Source organism: Falco biarmicus, chromosome 4, assembly GCF_023638135.1.
Source record: "Falco biarmicus isolate bFalBia1 chromosome 4, bFalBia1.pri, whole genome shotgun sequence".
In the NCBI taxonomy this organism is placed as follows: Eukaryota; Metazoa; Chordata; class Aves; order Falconiformes; family Falconidae; genus Falco; species Falco biarmicus.
This window is the reverse complement of record NC_079291.1, coordinates 107,107,472-107,132,393: the sequence shown is the minus strand read 5'-3', so window position 1 is coordinate 107,132,393 and position 24,922 is coordinate 107,107,472. Positions and strand designations below refer to the sequence as shown.

Below are 24,922 nucleotides of genomic sequence, written 5' to 3'. Positions count from 1 at the left end.
GCGCCCGTGTCCCGCCCCGCGCTGACGAGATCGCGGCGCGACGGCGCCATTTCCTGCCGGCGGGGCAGGGCGGGCAGGCGATGGCTTCGCAGGACGTGCTCAGCCAGACCGCCCGGCTGGCCTCCTCCAGCGCCGTGCTGCAGGTGCGGGGCCGCCCCGGGCCGCCTCCCCTCTCCTCCTCCTCCTCCTCCTCCTCCGCGGTGCCTGGCGGGAGCCGCCGCAGCCCCGCTGGGCCCGCAGGTGTTTCCCGTGCGGCTTCCTTCGCAGGTGCTGTTCCGGGGGGTCACCTTCGGGCTGAACGCCTTCACTCTGCGCTACCTCTCCAGGGAGCTCATCGGAGTGGTCAACGTGAGGTGAGGAGGCGGCTGGAGAGCAGCCGGGCCTGGGAGCCCCCGTCCCGCATCCCCATCCCGAGCGCGGCTCGCCTGAGCCCGCCGCCCGCGGGGCTGCCCCGGGAGCGGGGCTGCGGCGTGAGGCGGCTTCTGGGAGAGCGTGTGTGGTGCGGAATGCCGGGGCTGGGGGCTGTGTCGGTAATAATGCTTTTATAGCGCTGGTTCATTTACTGTTGCGTACAGCGTGCGGTCGCTGAATGTCTCCCGAGTTGTTCTTTGGCCTGAAACAGAGGGACTGCTGGCCTGGCCTACCTGTCGGCCTGCAGTGGAAAAGCTAGACACAACTGCTTATTATACGCTGTTGCTATGTGATAAATTTTGCAACTGCGTTTTTTGTTTATAGCATGCATGAAGTATTTTTGCCATTTGAATAATCACTTTCTCCTCCTTTTATGGTGATAGTTTACCTCACATCACCGTGTTTTCTTTGTGTATCCATTAGGTTTTTCTGTCAGGTAGTCCTGTGTAAAAACTGTGAGCAATGCTTCTGTGCAAAAGTTTCCAGAAGGAGTATGTAAAGAAACTGTTTTCTGTTCTTTTTTTCCTCCCCCCGTTTTAGGCTAACTCTGCTGTATTCAACAGTTGTCTTCCTTGCCAGGGAGGCATTTCGCAGAGCTTGCTTGAGTGGAAGTACAAAGCGAAACTGGACCAAAACAATTAATCTATTGTGGCTGACGTAAGATAACTTCAAAAATTTACTTCTGTGGAACTTATTTCTAATTCTTATCTGAAAGCTCACAAAATGAGAGCATGTATTTATTTACTGAGGTTATTATTTCAGCACTGAGCATTTAGTAGCCGCATTCATGTTTCGGCACTGATGCAGGAAGCTGGTCAAGTCTGTTGCTTTAGCATTTATGGACTTGATCTCTTTTCGGAGCACGTGGGAAAGTGCGTGGCCGAAGGCGTTAACAGGAGCCGTTTGCTCTGTCTGTTACCCTGGAGTTTTATTTATGTTGTAGCTGTTAAAGGAAAATCCTGTTGCACAAATACTTAGACTTTTCTTTTTTCTTCCTGTGCCTGCTCAGTCTTGCTCTTTTATTACTTGATGTGCATTTATGACGCTGCTTTAGATATTTTTTTCCCCTTCAAACTAATTTTTTTCAAAGTCCTGAGCCCTTACATGGTTTAATGGCATGGCAACATAAATGTTTGTGTTGGGTAGGAGAAATGTGAAAAGGTTGGAATGAAGCAACAGGGAGTAAGTGCAACTACTTGTTTCAACTGCAGTGCTGTTTCTAGCAAAAAGTGGATAGCTTTCCAGAGTGTAATCGCACATTGCATGTTAGTGGGTTTTATGATGTGTTTTTCCCTTCTGGTTCCTGGATACATCTTTCTGCTACTTCCCTTCTGTCAGATCTAGCAGCTGTGCAGCTGGAATTAGGTGGGCTGGGAGGTAAGTTTACCTGCGTGGTATGGTGGAAAACTACCCCTGCATGACAAAATAGCAGTCTTCCATTGGACCACCCTACTGATGTTACCTCAGACTGCACAGCGTTAAGTAGATCTGGCCCGGGAATTGCAGGGTTATGCATGGTTGTCTGCATCCAGGTATAAAGAAGAGGGACTGTCATTTTCAGGGATAGGTTTAACAGTAATATTGTAAATACATTAGATAGATCTGTTCTCTTAGCCGTATTATAGTCAGTTTTCTGCTATTTGATAGCCATTAATAGGCATTAAATGGTAGAGTTAACAATGATGGTGTGCACCTTTTCTTTTTAAATTTTTCCTTGTAGAGAAGCATAATTTAAAATGAAGATTAACTTTCTTGAAGGATCTGAAACACATCTTAGGAGCTTGGTGTCAAATACCCTAGGGATCTGATAATGGGAGGGTCAAATAGATCCTGCTGCAATGACGTAAAACTTTCTGCACTCTGCTAGAAGTTTCGTGTTCCTGAAGCAGTGTCAACAGAAGGTAATACACGTCTGCACTCCTGTGCCTAGTTTGACTTCTTAGCTAGTCACTGATCGAAGTGGCTCTGAGCTACAGTAGAGCATTGTCAACTGGCATACCTGAGGTGCAGGCATGCGTTTTCTTCTGCTCGCTCTGCTGTCGCTCTCTGGAGAACCAGTGATTTCTGGAAGGGTGAGATCAGCAGTTGAGTGGTGGTATCTTTATCTGTTAGAGCAAGATCCACCAAAGCTTGCTTGCCTAATCCCTGGTAACCACAGACAATAAAAATAGTGGCCATGAGGGGTTTGCAGTATGACAGGGACCAGAATTGTTCAGTCTTAGGGAACAAGAAATGCAGATAGTTGACCTAACTTGATAACAAATACGTTATGTGCTTGAGTAGAAAACAGACAAGTTGGGGAAATGTTTTCTGTGTCTTGTAGAGAGTGCCTTAAAGATGTTCATTACAAAATAAAAAGAAATGTATTCTTGGTATAGTAAAAGTAGAAATTAAAGAAATTTATTCCTTGAGGCCTTTTTTTTTTTGAAAGTTATGGCTATGTGTGACATCTGAATCTACATTTCTTTTTTTATGCTAAAGTAACATTTCTGTTGATTTGTTTTTTACGTTAACTTTTCAGAGTCCCATTTGGTATGTTTTGGTCTATTTTCTTGGGCTTAGTCTGGCTACACTTTCTTGAAGTACCTGATCCTTCTGTGGTTCCTCATTATCAGGCTGGTGTGGTGGCATTTGGTCTTTCTGCAATTATTGAACTTCTGGGAGAACCATTCTGGGTTTTAGCACAAGCTCATTTGTTTGTGAGACTTAAGGTTAGTAAAGTACACGGGGTGTATATGTGTGTGGAGAATTATCTTTATGGAGAAGAAATTACTGAACTAGATCTTTGTGTATTCAAGCATATTAAAAAAATGTGTGTATTGTTTAGTACTGTATGACATAGTTGTAACATAGATATAAATTTGTACCTATTAAAGCTAGGAAGTTGGTTTATTTAGAAGTTATCACCTTACTGATCTTTAAGTACTTTATCGTGAGTTTTAATCCAAGGGAGAGAGACAGCTTCCACAGTTTTGCATTTTGGTTGATTGTTAGTGTGAAACTGTGAAATGCAACAATTGAAAACCTGATTGTGTGAAACAAAACTTCCCCTTTTGTCCTGTACAAAAGGACTGGCAAAGTGCAGTGGAGGGATTGTGAAATGCAAGAATGGAAAATTTACAGAGAAATCACAATCTGAGATGGCCATCTCAGCAAAGAGACTCTGATAAAGTGTCAGTGACTTCAAAAGTCTTGTATTTCTGCATAAATTCTGTGTGTGAAACTAATGTATTTTGAAGTTGGGTGTGTGGTTAAATTTGCATTAAAATAAACATCCATGATTTTCTCTTTCTTAAAGGTAATTGCTGAAAGCCTTTCAGTAGTGTCAAAATGCATTTTGACAGTTATTTTAGTAGTCCTTTATCCTCAGTGGGGCCTCTACATTTTTTCCTTGGCTCAGGTAAGTTTCCTGCATTCTCTTTTTCTATGAATTTGTGATCCGTGTGAACTTTTATTTGCTTTTGGTATTTAGCCTGAGAAATAACTTGGGGGAAGTGAAAGAAAATGCCCCTGGGAGGTTTGACCTCGAGCAATTTGGTGGAGGTACAAGAAAGCACGTTCTGTTTGTGAAGGCACATTTTGCAGTTCAGGTTATGTTATTCTGTATATGCTTTATGTTGACTCTTAAGGTGAGTTACACATTGTAATGCTTGAAGACTGTTCACCACCTGGCTTCAGAATTCATGTTAGACTTTGGATTTTGCTGTGTAGAGAATATAGTCACATGTAACTTTATCAGCCTGTACCACCAACCTCGATCACCTTATCAGAAGGTGCTAATCATGTTTAATGTATTCAGGTTAAAGCTTTTTCTTTAGTACAATAAAGAAGGGATATATTGGTGTCTGAGAAATAGGGTTGTGGCCTGTGCACTGTCAGTTCACCTAGAAATAAACACGTGACCCATTTCAAATGTGCACATAAAGTTATTTTTTTTCCCCAGTTTTTGCAGCAGCTGTATATAGGTAACTTTTATGTATATACGCACCCCTATATATATATACACACCTTATATATATATATATATATACACATACACACACATCTATATATAGGTAGCTTATAACAGCTCAAAGTTGGAGGAAAGGCAGATCAGGGGACACCTTATTGCTGTCTATAACTACTTGAAAGGAGGTTGTAGCGAGGTGGGTGTTGGTCTCTTCTCCCATATAACAAGCAATAGGACAAGAGGAAACTGCCTCAAGTTGCGCCAGGGGAGGTTTAGATTGGGTATTAAGAAAAAGTTCTTTACTGAAAGGGTGGTCGAGCATTGGAATGGGCTGCCCAGGGGAGTGGTGGAGTTGTCATCTCTGGAGATATTTAAAAGACCTGTAGATTTGTGGTGCTGAAGGACATGGTTTAGTGGTGGACTTGGCAGTGCTGGGTTAGTGGTTGAACTTGCTGATCTTAAAAGGTCTTTTCTAACATAAACAATTCCATGATTCTATGAATTAAGATATATAGACAGTGTTGACTGGGTGAATAATTGCTTTACAATTGGACTTCAAATAATCATTTTAGAAGTGCTGGGTAGAACATAAAAGTTAGCAAAGGGTTGTGATAAGCTACAGATTAAAAAAAAAAGAAATAGATTAATAGCATTCTTGAGAGGTGTTGAAGTCTTTAATATTTGACAGGAGTAAGGACTACTTACTAAATTTTCCCTAAATTTGGAACTCTAGTGTATAATTCTAGCAGTAATTCTACATTTGTGAGTTAATTTTATATCACTGTTAGCTTTTCTTCTTTCTTTCCCTATCTTTCCAGCTTTTGTATGCCAGTGTTCTGGTAATGTGCTATGTTATTTATTTTGGGATGTTTCTGGGATCTCCTGAAGCCACAAAGAAGTCATTTCCTGTTGCTAGATTGAAAGCTCTATTACCTAACTTGGTGGAAGATGAGGTAGGTTTTTCTTGATATTATTTCTTGATTATTTTTTTTTTAAGTCTTTCTTGAGAGAGATTTGAAAATTAATTTGAGATAGTGGAGTTACTTGAGTGATTTTGGGGATATCTGCACTGTAGAAGATATGTGCAAATAAGGGGGAAATGACACACAAATTCTGTTTGTAGCTTACGTTAGTAAAGTCTTTGTCAGAAAAATGTTATGAAACTTGACCTCTTTGTGGTGATGGACTTGCTGATGACCTACCTTTTAGTATCGTTGCACAAACCATTAACTGGAGATAGAACATCTGCAGTGTGCAGTTGAATGACCAAGTATCACTGGATCCAAGGCAGGAAAGGAGCTAGAACCATTTTCCCTTGGATTTTGGTACTTGACTTTTCCACAAAATAAACCTGGTGGTGGTACACGGCATGCTACAGATACTCAAATATTTCTCAAAAGAAAATGAGGCAAATGAGGAAGACGACATTTTGGAAAAAGATGTACAGATTGAAATAAGGGCAGTTCTTGGTTGCAAGACTCCTAAGGACAGTTTGAAGAGCATTAGACGGTTGACACCCACAGTGTAGGTGGAAGTTACATTGGTGTGCTAAACAGGTAAAACAGGTAAAGAGGTTGGGGTTTTTTTCGGTCTCTAACTTTGATTAGTATTTTCTGTAGAAAGCTTTTTTGGGTACTTTATCTGCAACTACAGTAATTTTCAGCAAGGGAAGAAAGAAGTCTTTGCAGATTAGAGTGATATTGGTGCTTGAATTTAGCAATATTTTAGATTAGTTATTAGTAACTATGACATCGTGGGTTTTCTCATCAGTACAGTGAGAGCTAGTCTAGAGAATTGTACTGGTTTTGTATTTTTGGTATCTACTCTGTAGTTTCAATCATGTTTCTTACATTGCAGCACTTTTTTTTGCAGACCTTTGTTAACTGGAAGGAAGCACGGTTGACTTGGAGTTTCTTCAAACAATCCTTCTTGAAACAGATTTTGACAGAGGGTGAGGGCTAGTGAATACTATTTCCAAAATTGACTTAAAGCTTGAGCAATCACATGTCTGTGTCTGTGTGTGACTTTCAGAGATTGTTGCCAGTAGACGTTACTAACCTGAATGAAGTTTTTGAGGGTATTCTGGACTAGGTGCGGTCCTGTTTGCCCCTCTGAGTATTTAAAATTGGAACTGTCTGAACAAGAACAAATTCCTCAATCTTTCCCAATACTTAAGTTCTTTATTTTGAACTTACAGGTGAACGATACGTGATGACTTTTTTGAACGTATTAAATTTTGGAGATCAGGGTAAGTGTGATGGTATTGCGGAATGGTGACATAGTTTTCTTAGTCACTGCTCTTCAGGTAGTTCTGGAAATTACAGAGTATTTGATGATAACTTGAAAATCTGAGAAGATTTCAAAGCCTTTCTGACTTCGAGATACATTTCGGGGAATGATTGATGTAGATATAGAAAATAATGTAAGGTCCTGGATTTTTATTTCAGTTTTTCTTTGGATCAAAACTTACTAATCGGACATGTGATACCATGTATGTGTTTTCATTTTTAAAAAAAACACTTCAGTAATATCTGATGTATTATAGTTGTCTGTATTCAGTTTTTGTAATTCTGTTTTCTGTCTTTCCTTTTGAATCTGTGTTAGAGGTTATGGCAAGAACATAATTTTTGAGATGCAATGCTATAAACACTGAATTGTTCTGTAAAAGAATTCAGTATGGTTAATGCATGGCAGTAGCCATTCAGATGCCTGAGCTGGCAGCACTTTATATGACTTGGTCTTTTATAGCTTGGGGAGCGAAAATAGGCTGTAATTACTGACACACTGATAGAAGTTTCTTGGCTGGTTTGAATTACTTTTAATTGCTGGCAGTAGTATGTTCCCCCATAAATACTGACTATATGCCCTTGCCACCTGTAACTGCAGTCACTTCTGATTCTCCTCCCTTGCAGAACAATTGAGCTGCCTCTTACTTGAAGGCTTTTTAAAAGAGCAATGAGTACAAAAATGCCTGTATTCTCAAAATGTTAAGAAATACTGGTTCCAAGTCCTAGGAAATGAGCCAGTACCTTGTTCTGTTACTTCCCTGTGACTGTGTAATGTGCTTATCCATATGCTTGACTTTGTGTACTCTCAGTGACTGTACACACACACACACACGCAGGTTTGGAGCAGTATCTTGCCAAGGATGGAAGTGCCGGTAAAATTTCATGTAGGATTGCTCTTCCACTGCAGTGAAAGTGAAAAGAATGAAGAACATCTCACTAATATCTTCCGCTGTATCATTAAATCCTTACATTCCTGTTCTCATTCTGTGAAATTAATCAGGATCGTTTAACGTCCTCTGCAGTAAGAATTTTTAAATGTGGCTTGGTGCTGTTACGAGATTCACATCTCCGTAGTTGATGCTTTTGTCGTAGCTTTGCCATCTATGAGCGAGCTCTTTGCTGTGATTGTCAGAATTTTTAAGGAACGCTGGTTTAATGTTCCACTAAATTCCACTTGCTTTCCCTTTGTTTGGTGGAAATGTTAAATTAGAATTTATGTAATTGTTAAAGACTTGGAACTAAAACTAATCTAAAAAATTTACAGGTTGCTGCTATGGTTTTTTTTCTTTTCTTTTTAAAGGTGTATATGATATTGTGAGTAATCTTGGTTCACTGGTGGCCAGGTTTATCTTCCTGCCTATTGAGGAGAGTTTTTATGTCTTTTTCGCTAAAGTGTTGGAAAGAGGGAAGACTGTAAAGGATCAGAAGCAGGTATGTTTATTTTGGATTAATTACATGTTAAATGCTTGATTTTTGTTACAGAAGTTGTGTTACAGAAGTGTGTGTTTAAATTTGAGTATAAAGGCTGTTAAAATTGAAAAGTTGCAGTGGCGAACAAAAATGTCAAGTGACACTGGGCTAAAAGTAAAAGAAAATAGGTAAAATGCAAATGAAATAGAAATTAAGACGTGCAGTGGCATAGTACGGTCTTGTATATAAGTGAAGTTAACATAATCTGCTGCAAACAGTGTGATGTAAACCCTACTGTACCATGTATTTCCAGATATACTTAGGAAATTATTTAAATCATGGAAGCTTGCCGTTTCTGTTTAATAAGTATTGTCTAAAAATATTTGATTTACTTGAAAATATAAGTAGTTGTTAAGTATTAAACAACAATGTTTCCAAAGAGTGGAGTTTTGGCGAAGAAAAGAATTGTATTTTTCTGGAGCTTTTGAATTGTGTGTGGAGTATTAATGGTTAAATGAACAAGAGCTTTGTTCCACACGAAGAGTATTCATGCGTGCTCTAGGCAAGAAATTAATGATCATGACAACTTTTTTCAGTAATCCTCCTACTTTGCACATCAGCACGCAGTTAAACAAATGCCATGTGTCAGGCCATTGGTGGGCTAAGGAAGTTGTAGGTCTATGTATGTTTTACATATAGTGTACCTGATACCTATAACTGGCAAAATAATTACAAGTTTTCACTCTACGTAGTGAGGTTACATTTTGTCACAAGAATTACAAGAATGCTTCTTGTAATGAGGTGGTAGAACTGACAAGTTACTTGTTCTGGTGTGGCAAATCTTGTGGTCCCATGCAGCAATAAAAATCTAACCCGCCTGTTGAGTCAAAGCTGTGGCCTTGGGCTGGTGCCGTGCTCTTCTTTGCCATTTACAAACCATTAAAACGGGTGCAAATGATGTTTGCGCATTTCCTTGAACAGACATGTTCATAGCTAATATTTGTGTAGAATTTGTAGTATGTACAATGTAGAACAGATTAATAAATACATGAAAATTTTTTGAAGTTAAGACGACATGTATGGATAATTAAATAGCAAAGGCTAAGTTTCACACCCTTTTACAGTGTACAAACTGGTGGGTTTTTTTCCTGCGGAGTAGCTTTTGAGTGTGAAAATAACCGTAGTATTGACTCAGATTCACATAACTGACTACATTTTTTTTCAGGATGATATTGCTATGGCTGCAAATGTATTAGAATTGCTGTTGAAACTTGTGCTTCTGATTGGCCTTACCATCACGGTGTTTGGCTATGCCTATTCTCAGCTGGCTCTGGATATTTATGGAGGCTCAATGCTGAGTTCTGGAACAGGTAAAGATTTATAGAGCTGGCAAAAAAGCCATTCTTTAAAAAGAGAAACTGCAGCTGTTATGAATTACTGGATAAATCAGCAGATATTTTTTTTCCTTTGAAACTCCTATTGAAATCAGTGACTTCTGAAATATTCCTTCTGTAGCTGGACCCAGTGTAAATCTCAGTTCCTAGCTGATCTGTCTTGGGTTAAGATTTAGCAGCTTCTCAGAGGAGGTTTTTTTGTTGCGTTTCTGCTTGGAGATCTTGCCTGTGTGCCATTGTGGGAGAGTTCTAGCTTCATTTTCCGTTTCACATCTATTACAATGAAGAGAAAGTTACAGGGAAGATAAAAGCATGGGACAGTGTATTGTGTTCAGGACAGTTGCACCTGTTAAGAGGTCTGTACCTTCAAGCCACAACCTTGGAATATTGCTTATTGGATATTAAAATTAATTGCAATTACCTTGTTCAGTGTTAAGATCATTTGATACATTCTAACTCCCAAGGACACACTTTTATTTTTAAGTATCAAGCATTTATATATTTTTGCTTTAGACCCTTATCTGTTATTTGGAAGCTGGCGCTTCATTTGTATAGTGATTTTTAGGAAAACCCTGTGTCTGCATAACCAGGAAAAGATGTTAATAACTTCCGCATGTTGTTTTGATTTGTCTTGTTGCTGGTTCTATCAGATATATTTTAATTTTGAAAGCAAATGTGGAAGTTAGTCATTCTGGACTCTGGCAGCCAACTCTTTTTTATGAAGATGATGTATTCTGTCCCTCTTTCTCTTCAAGAATGAATGTCTGAGCCTGATCTTTTAGACATGTTTACTTGACTGGAAAGGACTGTGCTTAGGAATATGGATGCAAGTCAAGAGACTCATGAGTAATTTTTTTTTTTTTTAACCTAATGGTAATGTGTGAAAATGAAATGTTGGAGCATGTGTACTGACTGACTTGACCGGGTATTAATGGTTATATTCATTTGGATATTTTTGTTCTTTGAGTGCTCTTTGGTCTAATGTTTTTATGCAAACTTGAAAAGAAGGTCTTCAGCTATGCCCCATGTCTGCAGTGTATTTACTGCTCACTGGGCAGTTGTTCTTTAGAACTGAAACAGAAGGAGACTGGGTAATGTGAACTACATTGCAGCCATCAAAAAGGAGTATTTGTGGATGCACACTAACTTGTAAAAAAAGCATGGGGTTTTTTCCTAGTGTTGTAATTAATAGAGGACAAGAAAAAGATTAAGGTCTGAATGGAGAATCTTGAAGTAACATATAGATTATCTCTGACCCATAAAAATCTGAGTATCATTTTTCATGTAGCAGTGTTGAATGTATTGTACAGCCTTTCCCTTTTTCTTGCTGTTGTGTTCAAAATATAAATTTTATTGCTTTTATTACCTCATAATGACTATTGGATTAATTTTCACAAATTTTGATACAATAGATGATTTGGGTTATGGTAAATACTAATTTTGAATTAGGAAATCGCTTAAAATACTTTTTTTGATGGGTATCTTTTCTGTTACTATAACAACTGCTACTCTTGGATATTTTCATGATTTTTTTTTTTTCTTACAAACTTTTCTTTTGCCTTATTTGTGTTCTTGTCAAGGTATCTAGACAGGAAAGGTGTTAAGTGAACTTAAGATTCTGTTATTAGTGATAACATTGCAACTTTTAACTCTTGGTATCAGTGAGTATAAAACCAATGTGGTTTTATGTAAGAAATAATTATCTACTTACCATTCTAATGTGTTTCTTAGGTCCAGATCTCCTCCGATGTTACTCATTATATGTCCTATTTCTTGCTATCAATGGAGTAACAGAGTGTTTTACTTTTGCTTCGATGTGCAAAGAAGAGGTGGACAGGTAGGAAATAGTGTCCCCAGAATATTCCTGTAATTAATTTGCATGTGGTTTGCTTGGAGTTCAGTATGAGAACAGAACAGTTGTTCTGTGTGGATATTTGCTTGGAAATCTTGCAACTGTTAAATTTTTTCATGTGCTGTTACTGTACATCAGGTACGCTTCTGAGTGTTCCAAGTTGTGCGTCTGAATTCTGTGGTTTATGTACTTCAAGTAGGAGGATGGGCTAGATGACCTGAGGTCCCTTCCAGCCTGTTTTATTTCTTGATTCTGTGTTCATCCTGGGTTATTGACTTTGAAGCCTGGTTGCCTTCCCAGTGCTACCATCAAGCTTTTCTCGTTTACGTAGCGGCTGTCGCTAACAAGGCCTTTCCAAATTAATTTTGATGAGGTCTACTTTTTATAGTCGAAGTAGTATCGTCTTAAACTTAGCAAGGGCTGCTTTCATGACACCTTTAAAATGTACGGTTGTTTTCAAAGTTGCTGTTTAAAGCAGAAACTAAATAAAGCATCATCTTTTGCTGAGCATTATTTTTCTTTAATATATTCCTAAAATAGCAAAAAATCCACGTTTTTACATTACTGATCATTGTTACTAAATTTGACTTTCTGAAAAGAGTATACAGCTGATTAGTAAAACAGAATTTCCTTCACATAATGTAGTTCTTGATTTTTTTTGATGTATTTTCCATTCTTGCAATGATTTTTTTGTTACCATCTTGCTTCTCAAATTTGTTGTCTCCCATTAGAAAATGGTAAAAGAATTTCTGTTGCTTGTTTTAGAAAATAAATTGTGGTATTTCTTCAAAGTTAGTAAATAAACACTGTAACTGTGTGCATTTTGAAATTGTTTCTTTTTTTCCTAGGTACAATTTTGTTATGCTGGCCTTGTCTTTCACATTTCTGTGCATCTCTTATTTCTTGACCCGCTGGCATGGCAGTGTAGGCTTTATCCTTGCCAACTGCTTTAACATGGGTATTCGAATAGCTCACAGCATCCACTATATCTATGATTACTTCAAAGAAAGCACTTACAGACCTTTGACAGGCTTGCTTCCATCACCGTTTTTGGTACTCGTTTATATCATAAGTGGAGTAATCACCGGTTTCTCAGAGGTAAGCATCTTTCTCAGATTTTGCTTTCACCGTGAAGGGTAGTGTCAAATGATTTTTGTGTCCTCAAGCAGAGAAATACTGTTAGCAAAAAAGGCTTACGAGGACAGGCTGGAAGACTTCCATTACAGGCAAGGCAACATATAATATTAAGAGATTTTATCTTTGATACAGTTTCTGTAGGTGGCAGAGAACTTTGTATCTAATAAGTAAAACAAAATTTAACACATTCCTGCTGTCTGTAGATAAATCCATGTCCTTAGTTGTTAATAATAATTGAAATTTTGCAGTAGCACAAAGAAATTGTTACTAAAAATTCTGTAATAAAAAAGTGATAGAGGAAAAAGAACCAAAACAAGAACAGAAACAAAAATTGCTAAGAGCACGTTTATCACGCTTATTCAGACTACAAGATCATAATTGCACAGACTAATTATTACTTATACAGTAGCATTTAAATATACAAAAAATTTATAGATTGAAAATCCATTATGCCTTGGAAAGGAGAGCTTTATGTTTTGGAGTGGGAGATACCCAGTTTCATTAGAAAATAGCTTAATGCATTGCTGCAAAGTAGCAGGCTTGCATGGTGGCATCAGCAGAGTTTTCGTAATATCTCAACATATTTCTGCATGCCAGATAACAGTAATTTCCACATTTACCAGCTACTACTCGATGCTCATTTTTTGTTGACAGAATTTTCTTAAGAAAGCAAGTGGTGTGACTACTAGAGATGATTTATTGTAGGATCCGTGCATGTGGCAAAACCATGCTCAGCTTGATGGTGGTGTTAGCATGATCAGGAGAGGTGTTAGACCTTATTGAGACAGGAAATATACTTTGTGCTGACTATTTTTCCTTTAATTGCTTATTTCCTTTGTAGGTATTCTTCTGCTGCAGCAAGGGTTGGATGGCAAGGCTGATTCACGTTGGCATGGGCGCCCTGTGCTTTGCAGCAACCATCATTACTATGTTCTGCACAGAGACCAAGCTGATCCACTTTGCCAGAAGCCAGTTCCTCTATCGGTATATGAAGAAAGGAACATGAAATAGTCATGTGCAGAACAGTTCTTGTACATGCTTGCAGTAAAGGATGCAAGATCTGTGTAGAAGAAGGTTTGCACATGTGTTGATTGGAAGCATTGATAGTGAAGTGGCAATGTAAAAGGTTGCCAACTGAATATTACTTTGTCTTCTAAACTGGTCAGTACGGTGAAAGAGAGCTGAGTAATTTTCTCCTTATTCAGCACTCTTTTCTAAAGTTTTCTTCAAACAGCCTCTTTGGTAAGAGATGTAAGATACACGCTTCTGACATAACCGAGTTGACAGACGTCATGGAGAGAGCTCCTGTTCTTACCATTGGGAGAGCACATGTATGAAGGCATCATACGGTTTACATCTTAAGTTGTAATTAAGAATGTCCTTATTTGGCATGGTTGGCTGCTTAACTGGTTAGAAAATAAATAGTCTGACAAAAAAAAAAAAAAACCAAACCACAACAAAACCCATAAAACAAAAGCTGAAGAAAATGGTAGCGCAAGGACCAATAGCAATGTGATGTTACTGAAGCAGAACATAATGTGGTGCAGAGAGATTGAGTTGTCAGTGTTTTGAATTGTAAAATGGAGATGTTTACATGCAGATTAATGGAATATGTAGCACGTGTCTGTGCTAGGTATGTAAGATTATTTCATTCAGTATATCATTCGTTTATGAGGGTATTAATTTGTCAAAAATACTCTGAAGCCTTAGCTAAATGAAAAAAGAGGTTTTGAGCAGCATTTTATAGAAGGTGTTAAGTACAATCACGCTGATGCTGAAGTTCCGGAAGGTTAATCATAAAGCTTCTTACTTTTGCTCCATTGTTCTTTGGTTTTCTCTGAGATTTTTATATGCCAGGATGAACAGATTTGTCTCAATAAAAATTATTTTGTCTTGTCGGTGAAATCAAATGTAAAAAGTTTAATAAGATTTCTTTCAAGGATTTATGCATATTGAAACTTTCATTATTGGATAGAAAAATGCTACTTTCTGTTGCAATCAGTTTTTCTCATGTCTTGTTTTTTTACTTGTTCAGTCTTAACCTTTGTATTGATCAGGTTTTTTTGAATTGTTGAAAACTTGGATGTTCAGAAGTTGTGAGATTAGATGTTAGGTTTACGATTGGTGTATTTTATTGCTGTTCTAAGATCTGAATTTGGCGGTTCCAGAATGTACAAGTAGCAGGTTTGTAGTGATCAGTATTCGTTTTGCAGTGTTTGGGTGGACCAAAAAACATCAAGCAATGAAAAATATGTGCTCAGACATGTACAGTTGAAAGCTTTTAGTTTAATTATGTAACAACTCTGCAGATCCTTAGACTGCTTAAAAAAATACTTCACTGTAATGGCATTGTGGAGTTCATCCTGGTAACCATAGCTCGGTGGGAAATGCTTTCCAGTGTCTGTTTTTGGTTTGGTACTGTTGGAAACATTTTCTAAACTCTGGTAACTTCCACTTGGAGAATATTGCCAGAGATACTGTATATGAGAATTTGGTGACTGAAAAATTAGCACAGAGAAGCCAAAATGTGATAGTGGAAGGAGAAAGATGCACTTCCTCAGCTCGTGGTGGTGTCTCTATCGCCTGGCTGGAACGTAGTCGATAGAGACTTGCTGGATCTTAAGTTATGAAATCTATCAAAATACAACAAACTACATTGTTCTGTCCTGTTAAGTGAATTGGGTAGTTCTTTGCCTTTAACATTTTTCTGTTCTGAGTTGTCTTGCAGCTTTTTTTCTCATTTCTATCAGTTATGGAGTTCGTTTTGAAGTACAGCACCGTATATTACAGGGGGTTGAAACTTCTTTATTGTAAATTGTCAATGCATACAGTTTCTTTTCCTTTATTTACTTGTTCATCATTTTTAAAAAAAGCAAGATGGTTGAACTTCCGGACTCTTTTTAGGGTCTGACTTTTTCTTCCTGACTTTGGGACCTTACTGTGGAAATACCTCTATCTGTACAGTGCCTTTTAGTAACTACTTGGAAGGAGAAATTTTGTATAGCCCTGAACTTAAAGTGCTTAGGAGAACGAAGAATTTTCCGTACCAATGAGCTTGTGTCATGCTGTCTTGTCTAGTCTTTTGGTCTGGGCTGTACAGTAATACTACTACTGCTGCTAGTATTGTCATAAATAGGGTGATGTGAGATCTCACTGTTCAGCTAGTGAGCTGTGTTGTCTCTCAGATCCTTTTTCACATGAATGCTGTGTATGCATTTAAAGAATTTTCGGTTTTGAACTGATTGGATTTCATATTGGAATGGCTTATAAATATATCTTGCATCTCAACAAGTGAATACGATTTCATATGAATCAGGAAGACATTTAAGATGGCTTAATCATTGCTCATTTGCAAATTAAGGATACATCGCTCTTAAAGTTGATCTGTAAGCAGTTCGGTGCTGGTTGGTAGGGTTTTGTGGTTTTTAAAAAAATGTGGTTTATGTGGCAGGAAACTGCAAGGAGGGACAGGAAGTATAGGCCTATCAAGCTGGCTCCTGGTTTCTTATTTATCTGTGTGATCCTTCATGTAAAAGCTGTTAATTGCTTTCCTTCTAAAGAAGCAAACTGTCAAACTGGGAGACAAAATTGAGATTAAACTTGACCAAAGTTCCCTTTCGTTTACTGCTCTGCCAGTCTGTCAAAGGCACAGTGGGGTGCTTATCTATGAATTTCATGAAGCTGTTTTGCACTGTTTTGAAATCCTTTAGTTCAAGCCTAAGGAGAATTAAAGTGTTTTCTTAAAGAAAAACTATTATTTCATACATAGCGCTGTGGGTTTTTTAACAGTTGGATGAATGACGTTCAGATGACTGTAAGATATGATTATATAATAGGATAATGATGAATAAAATTTATTTCCCTTAAATTTTGTTTTTGTCTTCTAGTTGGGGCTTATTTGGAGTGTTATTTGTATCTTTGGTACATATGATCCTTAAATTTGGTTAGATTTTCTAGGATCTTTTATATTTAAATTCATGTATTAGCCTAGAAACTTATATACCATTTCCTAACACACACATTGATAAAATTTACTGTAGTATTTTTGTAAGAAGTGGCATCATTGTAGTCACTTTTTTCCCCTCTTTGTTTTTGTTGAAATGTATGTTTGTATGGATTGGAACGACCAAGTTTCTTTGTGTGCTTTTAAACAATGCATTGCTGTGATAAAAGCTATTTAAATGGCCGGAATGAACCTGATAGTTAATGAATTTTGTTAGTTGGATTATGCTGCAAGTGCCAATACAGGTGTTCGCTACTATCCAAGTAAGCAAAGTTCAACGGCTTGTTCTTTTCTAGTATTATAAATATTTTATTTGTAGGGAAGTAGGGAGGGGGGAGCATATGTGCAGCTTTTTTTAATTTTTATTAGGGTTTTTTTTTGTTCGAGGGGTTTTTTTAGGAAAAAAAAATAGGAGTTAAAGCTTTACCTTAATGGTTAATCTGCTTTAGTAGGCACAAAAGGCAATAGATGTAAGCTTGAATGCTTACCAGAGTTTACCAACCCTAAGAGGTGTTGACTTATTAGTTCATATGAAGGGTTGCCTGAGTAAGTACTTTGAGGTCAGCAAGGCCTAATTTGATGGCTTCTGGGTAAACTTTTAAATTATATTTGTGGATTTTGTATTTCTTGCTGTTTGAACATCATAGTTTTTTGTGGCTTAATTACCCGTATTTTAAAGATAATACTGAAGAGAGAGGATCTGAGGCTTTTTGAACTGTATCAACGCTTCAATACATCTGCTGAGATGTAATGATTTTGTTTGGCACAAAATACATAACTCATTTGCATTCTGATAGTGCTATGTAAATGTAGTTCATTTTCATTATAAGCTTAAAATGAAGTTTGAAGCTCTCCACATCTGATGTACAGCTGGGCCATGGAAACGAAGTGCAAGGCATGCTCCAAAAGCGTTAGCAGCTGGGGGATCTGAACAAAACAGTGATAGGAAGTGCCTGTCTCTTGCATTTTGGATTTCTTCCACAAAAAGATGTTTTGTTCTCTTGAGTTCGTGGACCAGAACTGTGGTTCATGCACTACCTTGTGATTTAGAAGGAGGAATGAACCCTTTTCAGTTGGGATGTCTTTAACTGCACACTGTGCGGTGAGCTTCATTGATGGGATTTGATGAGTGAACACTTGCATGTTTGGCCAAGGTAGGGTAGTTGCTTTTCTTTAATTGTGAGGAAAGGTAAAACAACTCTGTTTTGTGTCTTGTCAGGCTTACTCATTAGTTCTGGTAGGCGAGCATCTAACAGAGCTCTGCGTGTTGATTTGCTAGCTAGGTTTTGTGATTCACGGATCCGTCTGTGTTCTGCGTGACTTATTTCCAAAGTTTTATGCCATCTCACTGAATTGAGAAAGCGGAAAGGACTGTAACACAGCTGTCCTCTTGGTTATATCTGTAACCCTTTAAGAAGACTGAAATAATTAAAGCTGTGTTGGGAAGAAAAAAAAGATTGAGTGTGATAGCAGTCCTTAACACAGATATATGAGTAGTTCTAATCCAATAGAATAATATTTTGTTCTTTGGAGAGACAGCTTCAAAAAGGGTAGAAGATAACATAGCTTGGGAGAAGACTGCAGTTTTGCCCATAACTTTCTTGAATGCAGGAATATTTCAGATACTTGCTCCCTCACAACTCCTCCATGAGAGGGAGGAGTGTGAGACAAGGCACTGAGGTGTTCCAGAGAGACTTGTGTCTCAGAGCAACTGAGCCATAGTTGTGCACTACCTGTGAGAGAGAGCATTGTGATCACTTGTGGATATCTTCAATTCCTTCCTTTTTTTGTTTGGCTTTTTTTTTTTCCCCTGACACTTTAGTTCATATATTGGTAAACCATTCATAACCAACTCCAGTGTGTAGATACTGCCTTTATTGCTGGAAAGGTCAACCTAGTCAGTCTCAATGTAAAAATGTGGTAGGTCTGGTACAAGAGTCCTGTGCTGGGGTGGAATGAGGAACGTGTTGGTTGGCTAGCTGAAGGTTACGTTACCGCCTGCTTGCAAGCCCTGAGAGCAAGGAGTGAGCGAATTTAGGTTGCACAGAAAAATTTGTTCGTGGCTTCTTTTCGGTTTTGGATGCTTGACATGACAGTACTAATGTTTTCCTAATGGAAGGTGGTTTGGGGGGAATAATTTGACAAAACAAGTATCATACAGTGCACTCATGGTTTCTTTTATTTATGTAATGATTTTTAGCCATCTCTTGGCAGGGGTTGGGAGACGTTATGGTATGAGGAAAGGAAGAAGGGAAATGTGGCAGAGTACGGTACACGTGCAAGGAACATAGTGTCCCTCTGAGGAAAGAAAGGTCTGTAGTCTGGGTTCCTCCCATCTGAATGCATTTCTGTCACTGCACATGAGGCTCTTGAGTGTGTATCTGCACAAGTGCTTCTCTAGGCAAGTAGGGCACGCTCGGAAGAAGCAGTGCGTGCTCATGAAGTACGGTATACTTTGCTACAGACTGCTTGTCATTCTGCTTTGCTGGTCAAATAGGCTTTTTATTATTCATTGAAAATTCAGGCAGTAGTGTGTGATAACACTCTTTAGCTCTCTAACAGTACTCCCCTTTGAGGCTGACTGGACTGTATATTAGCCTATGGAAACTGTGGGGTTTCCTGTGGTTCCTTCAGAACTGTGCTGACGGTTGTTGTGTTTTGGTTTCTGTTATCCCCCTCCCATGTCTGTCCCCCGTCCCCCCCATTCCCTTCCCTCAGATGCCTTTATTAGACTGTAGCTTTACACAAGTTTATCCTGGAGCTCTGCTAAAGCACGGGGCTAGGGTCAGGGAAGTGCTAGGGCTTTACTCAAGTCTTGCTCAGTGCAGAAAGGTTGGGTGAAGGCTGGATGGAACCTCCTCTGCCCAACAGGGGGTAGATGTCATCACCCATGGCCTGAATCTCACACTGCACAGCTGTGAGCACTTTGGCTCAGATTTCTAAGGAAAAGTTGAGAGCTGTGGAAGAAGTCCATAGTAAAGCCATGCAGGATAAGAAAGCTAGGATTGCTTTCTTGGAACAGTAGCTTAAAGATTCAGGAGTAAAACCACCTACAGGTACACATCTCTGAATGTAAATGGCAGCTCAGGAGCCCTGAAGGTCCTTTTTAGGGAGCTGCAGAGATTCTCTGCTGAACCATCTGCTAGTAGAGATGCTCGGAGTTTCACTTAGCGTCGTGGATATACTGTGCTTGCTAGCTTAAGCTCCACTGGTTTTGTGCATTTAAAACAATATATGATTTATCCTTTTAAAGCTGAATACATCTTGCTTGTGGAATCTGTTTGCAATTGACAAAAGTTGCCTGAGTGAAATGGCTCGGAGGGAGGATTGCAAGTTTGTGGAGAGCGCAGGTGAACGAGGTCTTTTGGAGTGAAAGGCAGAGACTGAGAGCAGAAAAGCAGAATAACAGAAACTGAAAACAAATGCACAGTATGCAGGTATGGTAGCTGGGCGTTCAAGGCACTTAGTGTTCCACTGTGGCTGACTGCTCACCAGGTGGGGAGGAGAGGGAAGGACTTTCTCCCCATCCAGAGGAGAATTTAGGGACTTAGATCATCTGAAAGATATTCTGGTGTGGGAACAGGAAGCTTTCATGGCTGAAGATCCATTGAGGAAGGCTGGAAAAGCATTTGCAATGTGTCAAGAGCCTTACATCTAAGGCAACGTTAAGGTTGTTGCAGTATGGGCCTTGCGGAGAGCTGCAACCAATTTGACTAGTTGTTACAGTTTGGAAAAGGAAAATTAGTCTCCATAGGGTGAGAAAAGGTGGATTTGAATTCAGAGGTTGAATTATTGAACGAACAGGAATAGAATCAGAGTGGAAGAACAGAAGAAAGGTAGTGCAGAGTAGTGTGCTTGTGCTGCAAAAAGCCTGTCTTCAGCATTGGGTGATGAAGTGAGCCCAGATGGCACGTAATGAAGAACACACGAAAGGTTAGACAATAAAATCTCAAGCTGGGGAGTTAAATGGGCAGTTGAAAAAAGCTTAAGTGGCTTCAGGGTGGTAGTTGGAAGCAGTGTTGTGGATAGGATCATTCAGCTTGCTAGAGGAGTCCATTGATCTTTGAAAAGTGCATTGCAGGAAGAGCACGGTGTGGTTGGATTTGTCAGTGCAGAATTTAGCCCAGAAGACCTCAACCAGTGAGACTGAAGTGGAGATGGTACAATCTAGACAACTTTGGTGCAGGTATACCAAGTTACCTGGAAAACATTCCTTTCTTCTCCCTATACTTTGCATCAAGATTTAGACCGGTCCTCTTCTACTAACCAGGCTCTGCTGCTACTGTGGTTCTAGCCCATATGGGCAGCCTTGATGCAAGAGAATGAGAGAAACTCTGGGTGGTGGCAGATAAATCAAAAACGCTGACACTCCCAGGAGAAGCTGTCACACCATGTGGATGAAAACATTCATCTCTACTAAGGATCACAGGACACGGGGAGTACGTGGCAATGAAGGGTCAAGTTGTGGTGCAGACCGTGCTTTCCTCAACAAGATACACATTTCCTGAAGGAACTCGGAGTAGACATAGAGCAAGCAGTCAGCACAGCGTATCCTAGGATTAATGAATTGGGGAACAGAAGCGGAAACATCAAAGTTTTTTGCACCAATAATACACGGATTGCAAATAGTAGTGTATTAGTATGAATGCTCACTATTACAATAGTAGAAAATTTGATATATTAAGTATGGACTCGAATGAGCAAAGAAAGGCAATTGGCAAATACTGCTTACTTGCAAATCCACTTTAAACAAGGGGGTGTTTATATGATTTACTGCAATTTTGGGAAATGAAGAAATAGAAATGAAAAAAAGGGAGTATCTCTTCTGCTTGAGGAAGTGAAACTGCAGCCATTGAAAGAGTAATAGAAGACTGGGAAAAATAATTGTTTTCAGATTTGGAATTGGCTTGACAAGCTGTTGCGAAGTGGGGACCAATATGGGGAAAGGCAGGCATGTGCTGTGGGAATGACAAAACACGAACAACCTTTGGTGACATGTGGCTCAGCCCCCAAGGATTATACAGGACTAAATGCGTGTGAAAAGGCACAGTCCGGCTGTAATTGTAGAAAAAGCTGGTTGCGCAGTGTATCAGGAAGATATAATAGAATGAAGAATAGACCAAAATGCAAAGACAGACCGATCTGGGAAGAAGTGATTTAAATTTCAGTTAAAGCTTTGAAAGACTGAATCAGAAGCACAGTAACTTAATATCCATTGTAAGTTCTCATGGTTTATTTTACAGGATGATGGTGCCAGCATTATCGGCTTGAAGAGGAGTAGGTCAGCACAGTGATGATGATGCTGACTTATTAATGTCCCTTAAAGCAAATGCAAGTGTAACTATAGAGGGACTCCAGGAGGGGTGAATAAAACAGAAGGGAAGAGGTAATGAAACTAGGGTAGAGGTAATGTTGAAGGAAGACAGTGGCTAAGTATTAGAGGAGGCTTGTATGTGTCTGGTAACCAAAGCTTGCTCCCTCCCTCCACTTTGTGTGTGTCTAATATTTTCAATTTTAACTACGATTTGAGTCGATCAGCATGTTACTATTGGTAAAACTGACTGTGAAATTAATACCTCTCCTTAGAATAAAGGAAAGAATGGTAGAGATACCTGTAGTCTAGTAACATATCAGACTTGTTAACTACAAATATTTTTCTGTGCAAAAGAAGAGTAAGAGTACACACTTACTTTGTGTAAGAGTTCAGAGCAAAGACTTCTGCATTGAGACTGTGCCAAGAAAACACAATGATTCCTGGTAGTTGTTGTTCTTTGCCTGCTGTGTTAGAACTGCCTTAACAATTATTTGTACTAAATACAAAACCGATTTGCTTGTTGGAAAGGGAAGCAGTGGGTATCAAGCAAATGGAGAACAGACATGAGCAGGTCACAGTATAATTTGAGATTACTGGCTAGAATATTGGCAAAAAAGGTTAAGAGTAACAAGTTTGCTGTCTGGATGCATCAATGCCTTACAAAGGTGGGAAGCTTGCTTGATGGATAGCTTCACCAAATTAAAAAATAATAGTGATAGTAATACTCTAATTTTTCTTCAATGATAACATAGTATTTCTCTGTCATTAGAAATTTCAAGCAACAGTGATGAACTGATAGTTAAAGAATGTCACTGCCATGAAATATTAGCTGAAGACATCCCTTAGCTACAAGCCAGATTTATGAAGGGAAAAAAAAAAGTGAAATGACCTTTACAGTCCTAAGAAAACAAGCTGAAATGGAAGTTATAGCTGCTCATGCAGAACTTGAACAAGTATTACATGCAATTACACTTGATCTTTAGCACTGTAATTAATAAATGTTTTGATGCCATAACTGTTACCAATAAATCACCTGGCCACTAACAAGAATAATTGTTTCCAAATGTCAAAATCTGTCGCTTTCTGTGCCTTTTGTTGCCATCACAAACTACTGATGTGTTGTAGGTTATGACAACATGCAGTGACTGCCAAATAAGTTTCACCCAGATGAATGTAAATGTGTATGTCGAACAAGTAAAATATGTGTAGAACATCATAGACCAAAGGAAATGTTTCTGTTACTACACAGGAAACATTAAACATCAGTGGAATCAAGTTTGCACTGTTGTATTTATAAATATTTATTAAAGTAGCAGGTTAAGTACCTTCTGGAGACTATTTCTTATAGAAGGCCAAGAGTGTCTGGCAAATTCACCTCTGAAATAATTTGTAAAACTGTGTGGTTTATTTTGTTTCCTGTTGTTTGTTCTCTGCGGCAAGGTGCGCAGGATCTATGTGACTGTGACAACTTTTACAAAGTTGGGACAGATGAAGGAATAGTGTTCTGCTGCTCCTGATGGGCCATGGCATGCTGGTTATAGGTAAAAATGTGCTGTTCTTTTGATACATGCCTGGACTAACTCAACTTTTTTCATACTTCTTTTTTAGAAGGGCACTCGAGAAAGGCTCTATATAGGGTGCCTTTGCTGAACAGTATTGGTTTTGGCAAATTGAGACTGATTTTTAAAATATGCTTCAGGTTTCTTAATTTCTGTATGAGTAAAATAATTTGTTGCATGTCCCTCCCTGCTGCTCCGACTGACTCCAGAGTAGTACCTACTAGTTCTTTGATACACTGGCTGCCAACCATTGCCAACAGCATCACCTTGGCAACAAAAAGAAATTAGCCCCCCTGTATATTATGTCTCTTTGTTCCTACACTTTGCTCTCTTCTGATGCCATCCGTGTGTTCCTTCAAGTCCTTTTGCTGTATGGGCCATGGGACCCCAAGGAGATCTTTTTTGTGCTCTGAACCATGAAATGTTTACGTGCATGTTCCAGTTTATCATTCAGCTGAGCAGTGGTGTTTGAGCAAAGTCCATGTATAGCAACTCAGAACAGGATTTAGATACCATCAGTTGTACTTTGCTGCCTAAGTCTGGACTGACATGTTTGTGTTCAAGGTAGGAAGGTGTTCAGCCTGCTCACAGCAAAGAAAAAGAAAAGACTAATTATTTTAAAAATACCTCCCTTTTTTGGGTATGAATTTTAAGTTCATAAGTTTTACAAATGATCTGGTGCTGAAGTAAAGTCTGGAAAAGAAAGGATCAAAGCCAGGTTGTGTTAAGCAAATATACTTTTCCAATAACAAATAGATTCTGTCACCTGAGTTGAAATACACCACCTAAAACTAGTTCCCTGGTAAGTCTGAACAATTTATGAAGGGTTCTGACTGGTTGTTTGGATATGTTTTGTTTTTTTTTTCCCCCCCCCCCCTGCAGCTGTGAATTAGGTGGAAAAATACTGCAGCTGAACATAACATTGTTTTTTCCCTAGAAAATTCACTGCTGGCATTGCATTCAGCCTGGAAGAGTGAAGAGGTCATGACACAACATCTGTTTTGTGGAGAGCATAGTTATTACCACCAGTAACACTGCAAACACTGGAGTGGAAAAAATAACTCCAGAGCAGAGTTGCTGTAATAATGTCTTTTTGACCGTTCTGTGGATTGCGTTGGCTGGATTTCCCCTAGATGTATGTTTGGAAGGTAAGTTTGAACAAAATACTCGTGCTGCTCAAACATAAGGTGGAGCTGTTTCTTTGTGATAAAATTTCCACTTCATGATCTCCACAACTCTTTTCTTTTTTTCCTTACCACGTTTTCAGTGTTGCCAGTGATTTTACAGGCAGTATTCTGGAGGCGTGTGACTAAGGGTTCTTAAACTCCTGTAATGATTTACATTTGCCCTTAGATTTCATTTTTAGTTAATACGATCCATATGAGACATTAAGGGATTTCATCCTGTACTTAGCTTTGGTTAATCCCCCTCACCCTATTCCTAATCTGAACTGAGTTTGATTCCTGTACCGTGCTTCCTTGGGCTCGTTGTAACTGATAGCTTCTTGCCTTCTCCTTGGGAGTCTGGGTTTTTCAGTTTTTTAACTGTACCACAATATAAACTTGTTTCTGCACTGATGCGTCGTACAGGCAAATCATAGGAAAA

The 24,922-nt window shown here is 38.9% G+C and overlaps 1 protein-coding gene across 2 annotated transcripts; it reads left to right on the top strand.

Annotated features, from left to right (window-relative positions):
- Nucleotides 1–19: 19 nt before the first annotated feature.
- RFT1 (RFT1 homolog) lies at nucleotides 20–22,811 on the top strand. 2 transcript variants are annotated; one of them, XM_056334350.1, is made up of 13 exons: nucleotides 20–143; nucleotides 268–353; nucleotides 952–1,068; nucleotides 2,933–3,122; nucleotides 3,710–3,811; nucleotides 5,179–5,313; nucleotides 6,233–6,311; nucleotides 6,558–6,608; nucleotides 7,949–8,079; nucleotides 9,284–9,428; nucleotides 11,184–11,289; nucleotides 12,153–12,402; nucleotides 13,283–22,811. In XM_056334350.1, the coding sequence occupies exons 1-13, from the start codon at nucleotides 81–83 to the stop codon at nucleotides 13,445–13,447; spliced, it is 1,620 nt and encodes a 539-aa protein (XP_056190325.1). In that variant the 5' UTR covers nucleotides 20–80; the 3' UTR covers nucleotides 13,448–22,811. The 2 variants fall into 2 exon arrangements, with proteins under 2 accessions (XP_056190325.1, XP_056190326.1); XM_056334351.1 differs by lacking the exons at nucleotides 20–143; nucleotides 268–353 and adding an exon at nucleotides 2,132–2,312 and having other exon boundaries at nucleotides 950–1,068.
- Nucleotides 22,812–24,922: the final 2,111 nt, after the last annotated feature.

Bases quoted from the DNA above. Each gene is read 5' to 3' on its own strand.
- RFT1 (XM_056334350.1), top strand. From the start codon at position 81: ATGGCTTCGCAGGACGTGCTCAGCCAGACCGCCCGGCTGGCCTCCTCC. The intron at 5,314-6,232 runs GTAGGTTTTTCT...TTTTTTTTGCAG, and splicing joins CTAACTTGGTGGAAGATGAG to ACCTTTGTTAACTGGAAGGA. The intron at 6,609-7,948 runs GTAAGTGTGATG...TTCTTTTTAAAG, and splicing joins ATTAAATTTTGGAGATCAGG to GTGTATATGATATTGTGAGT.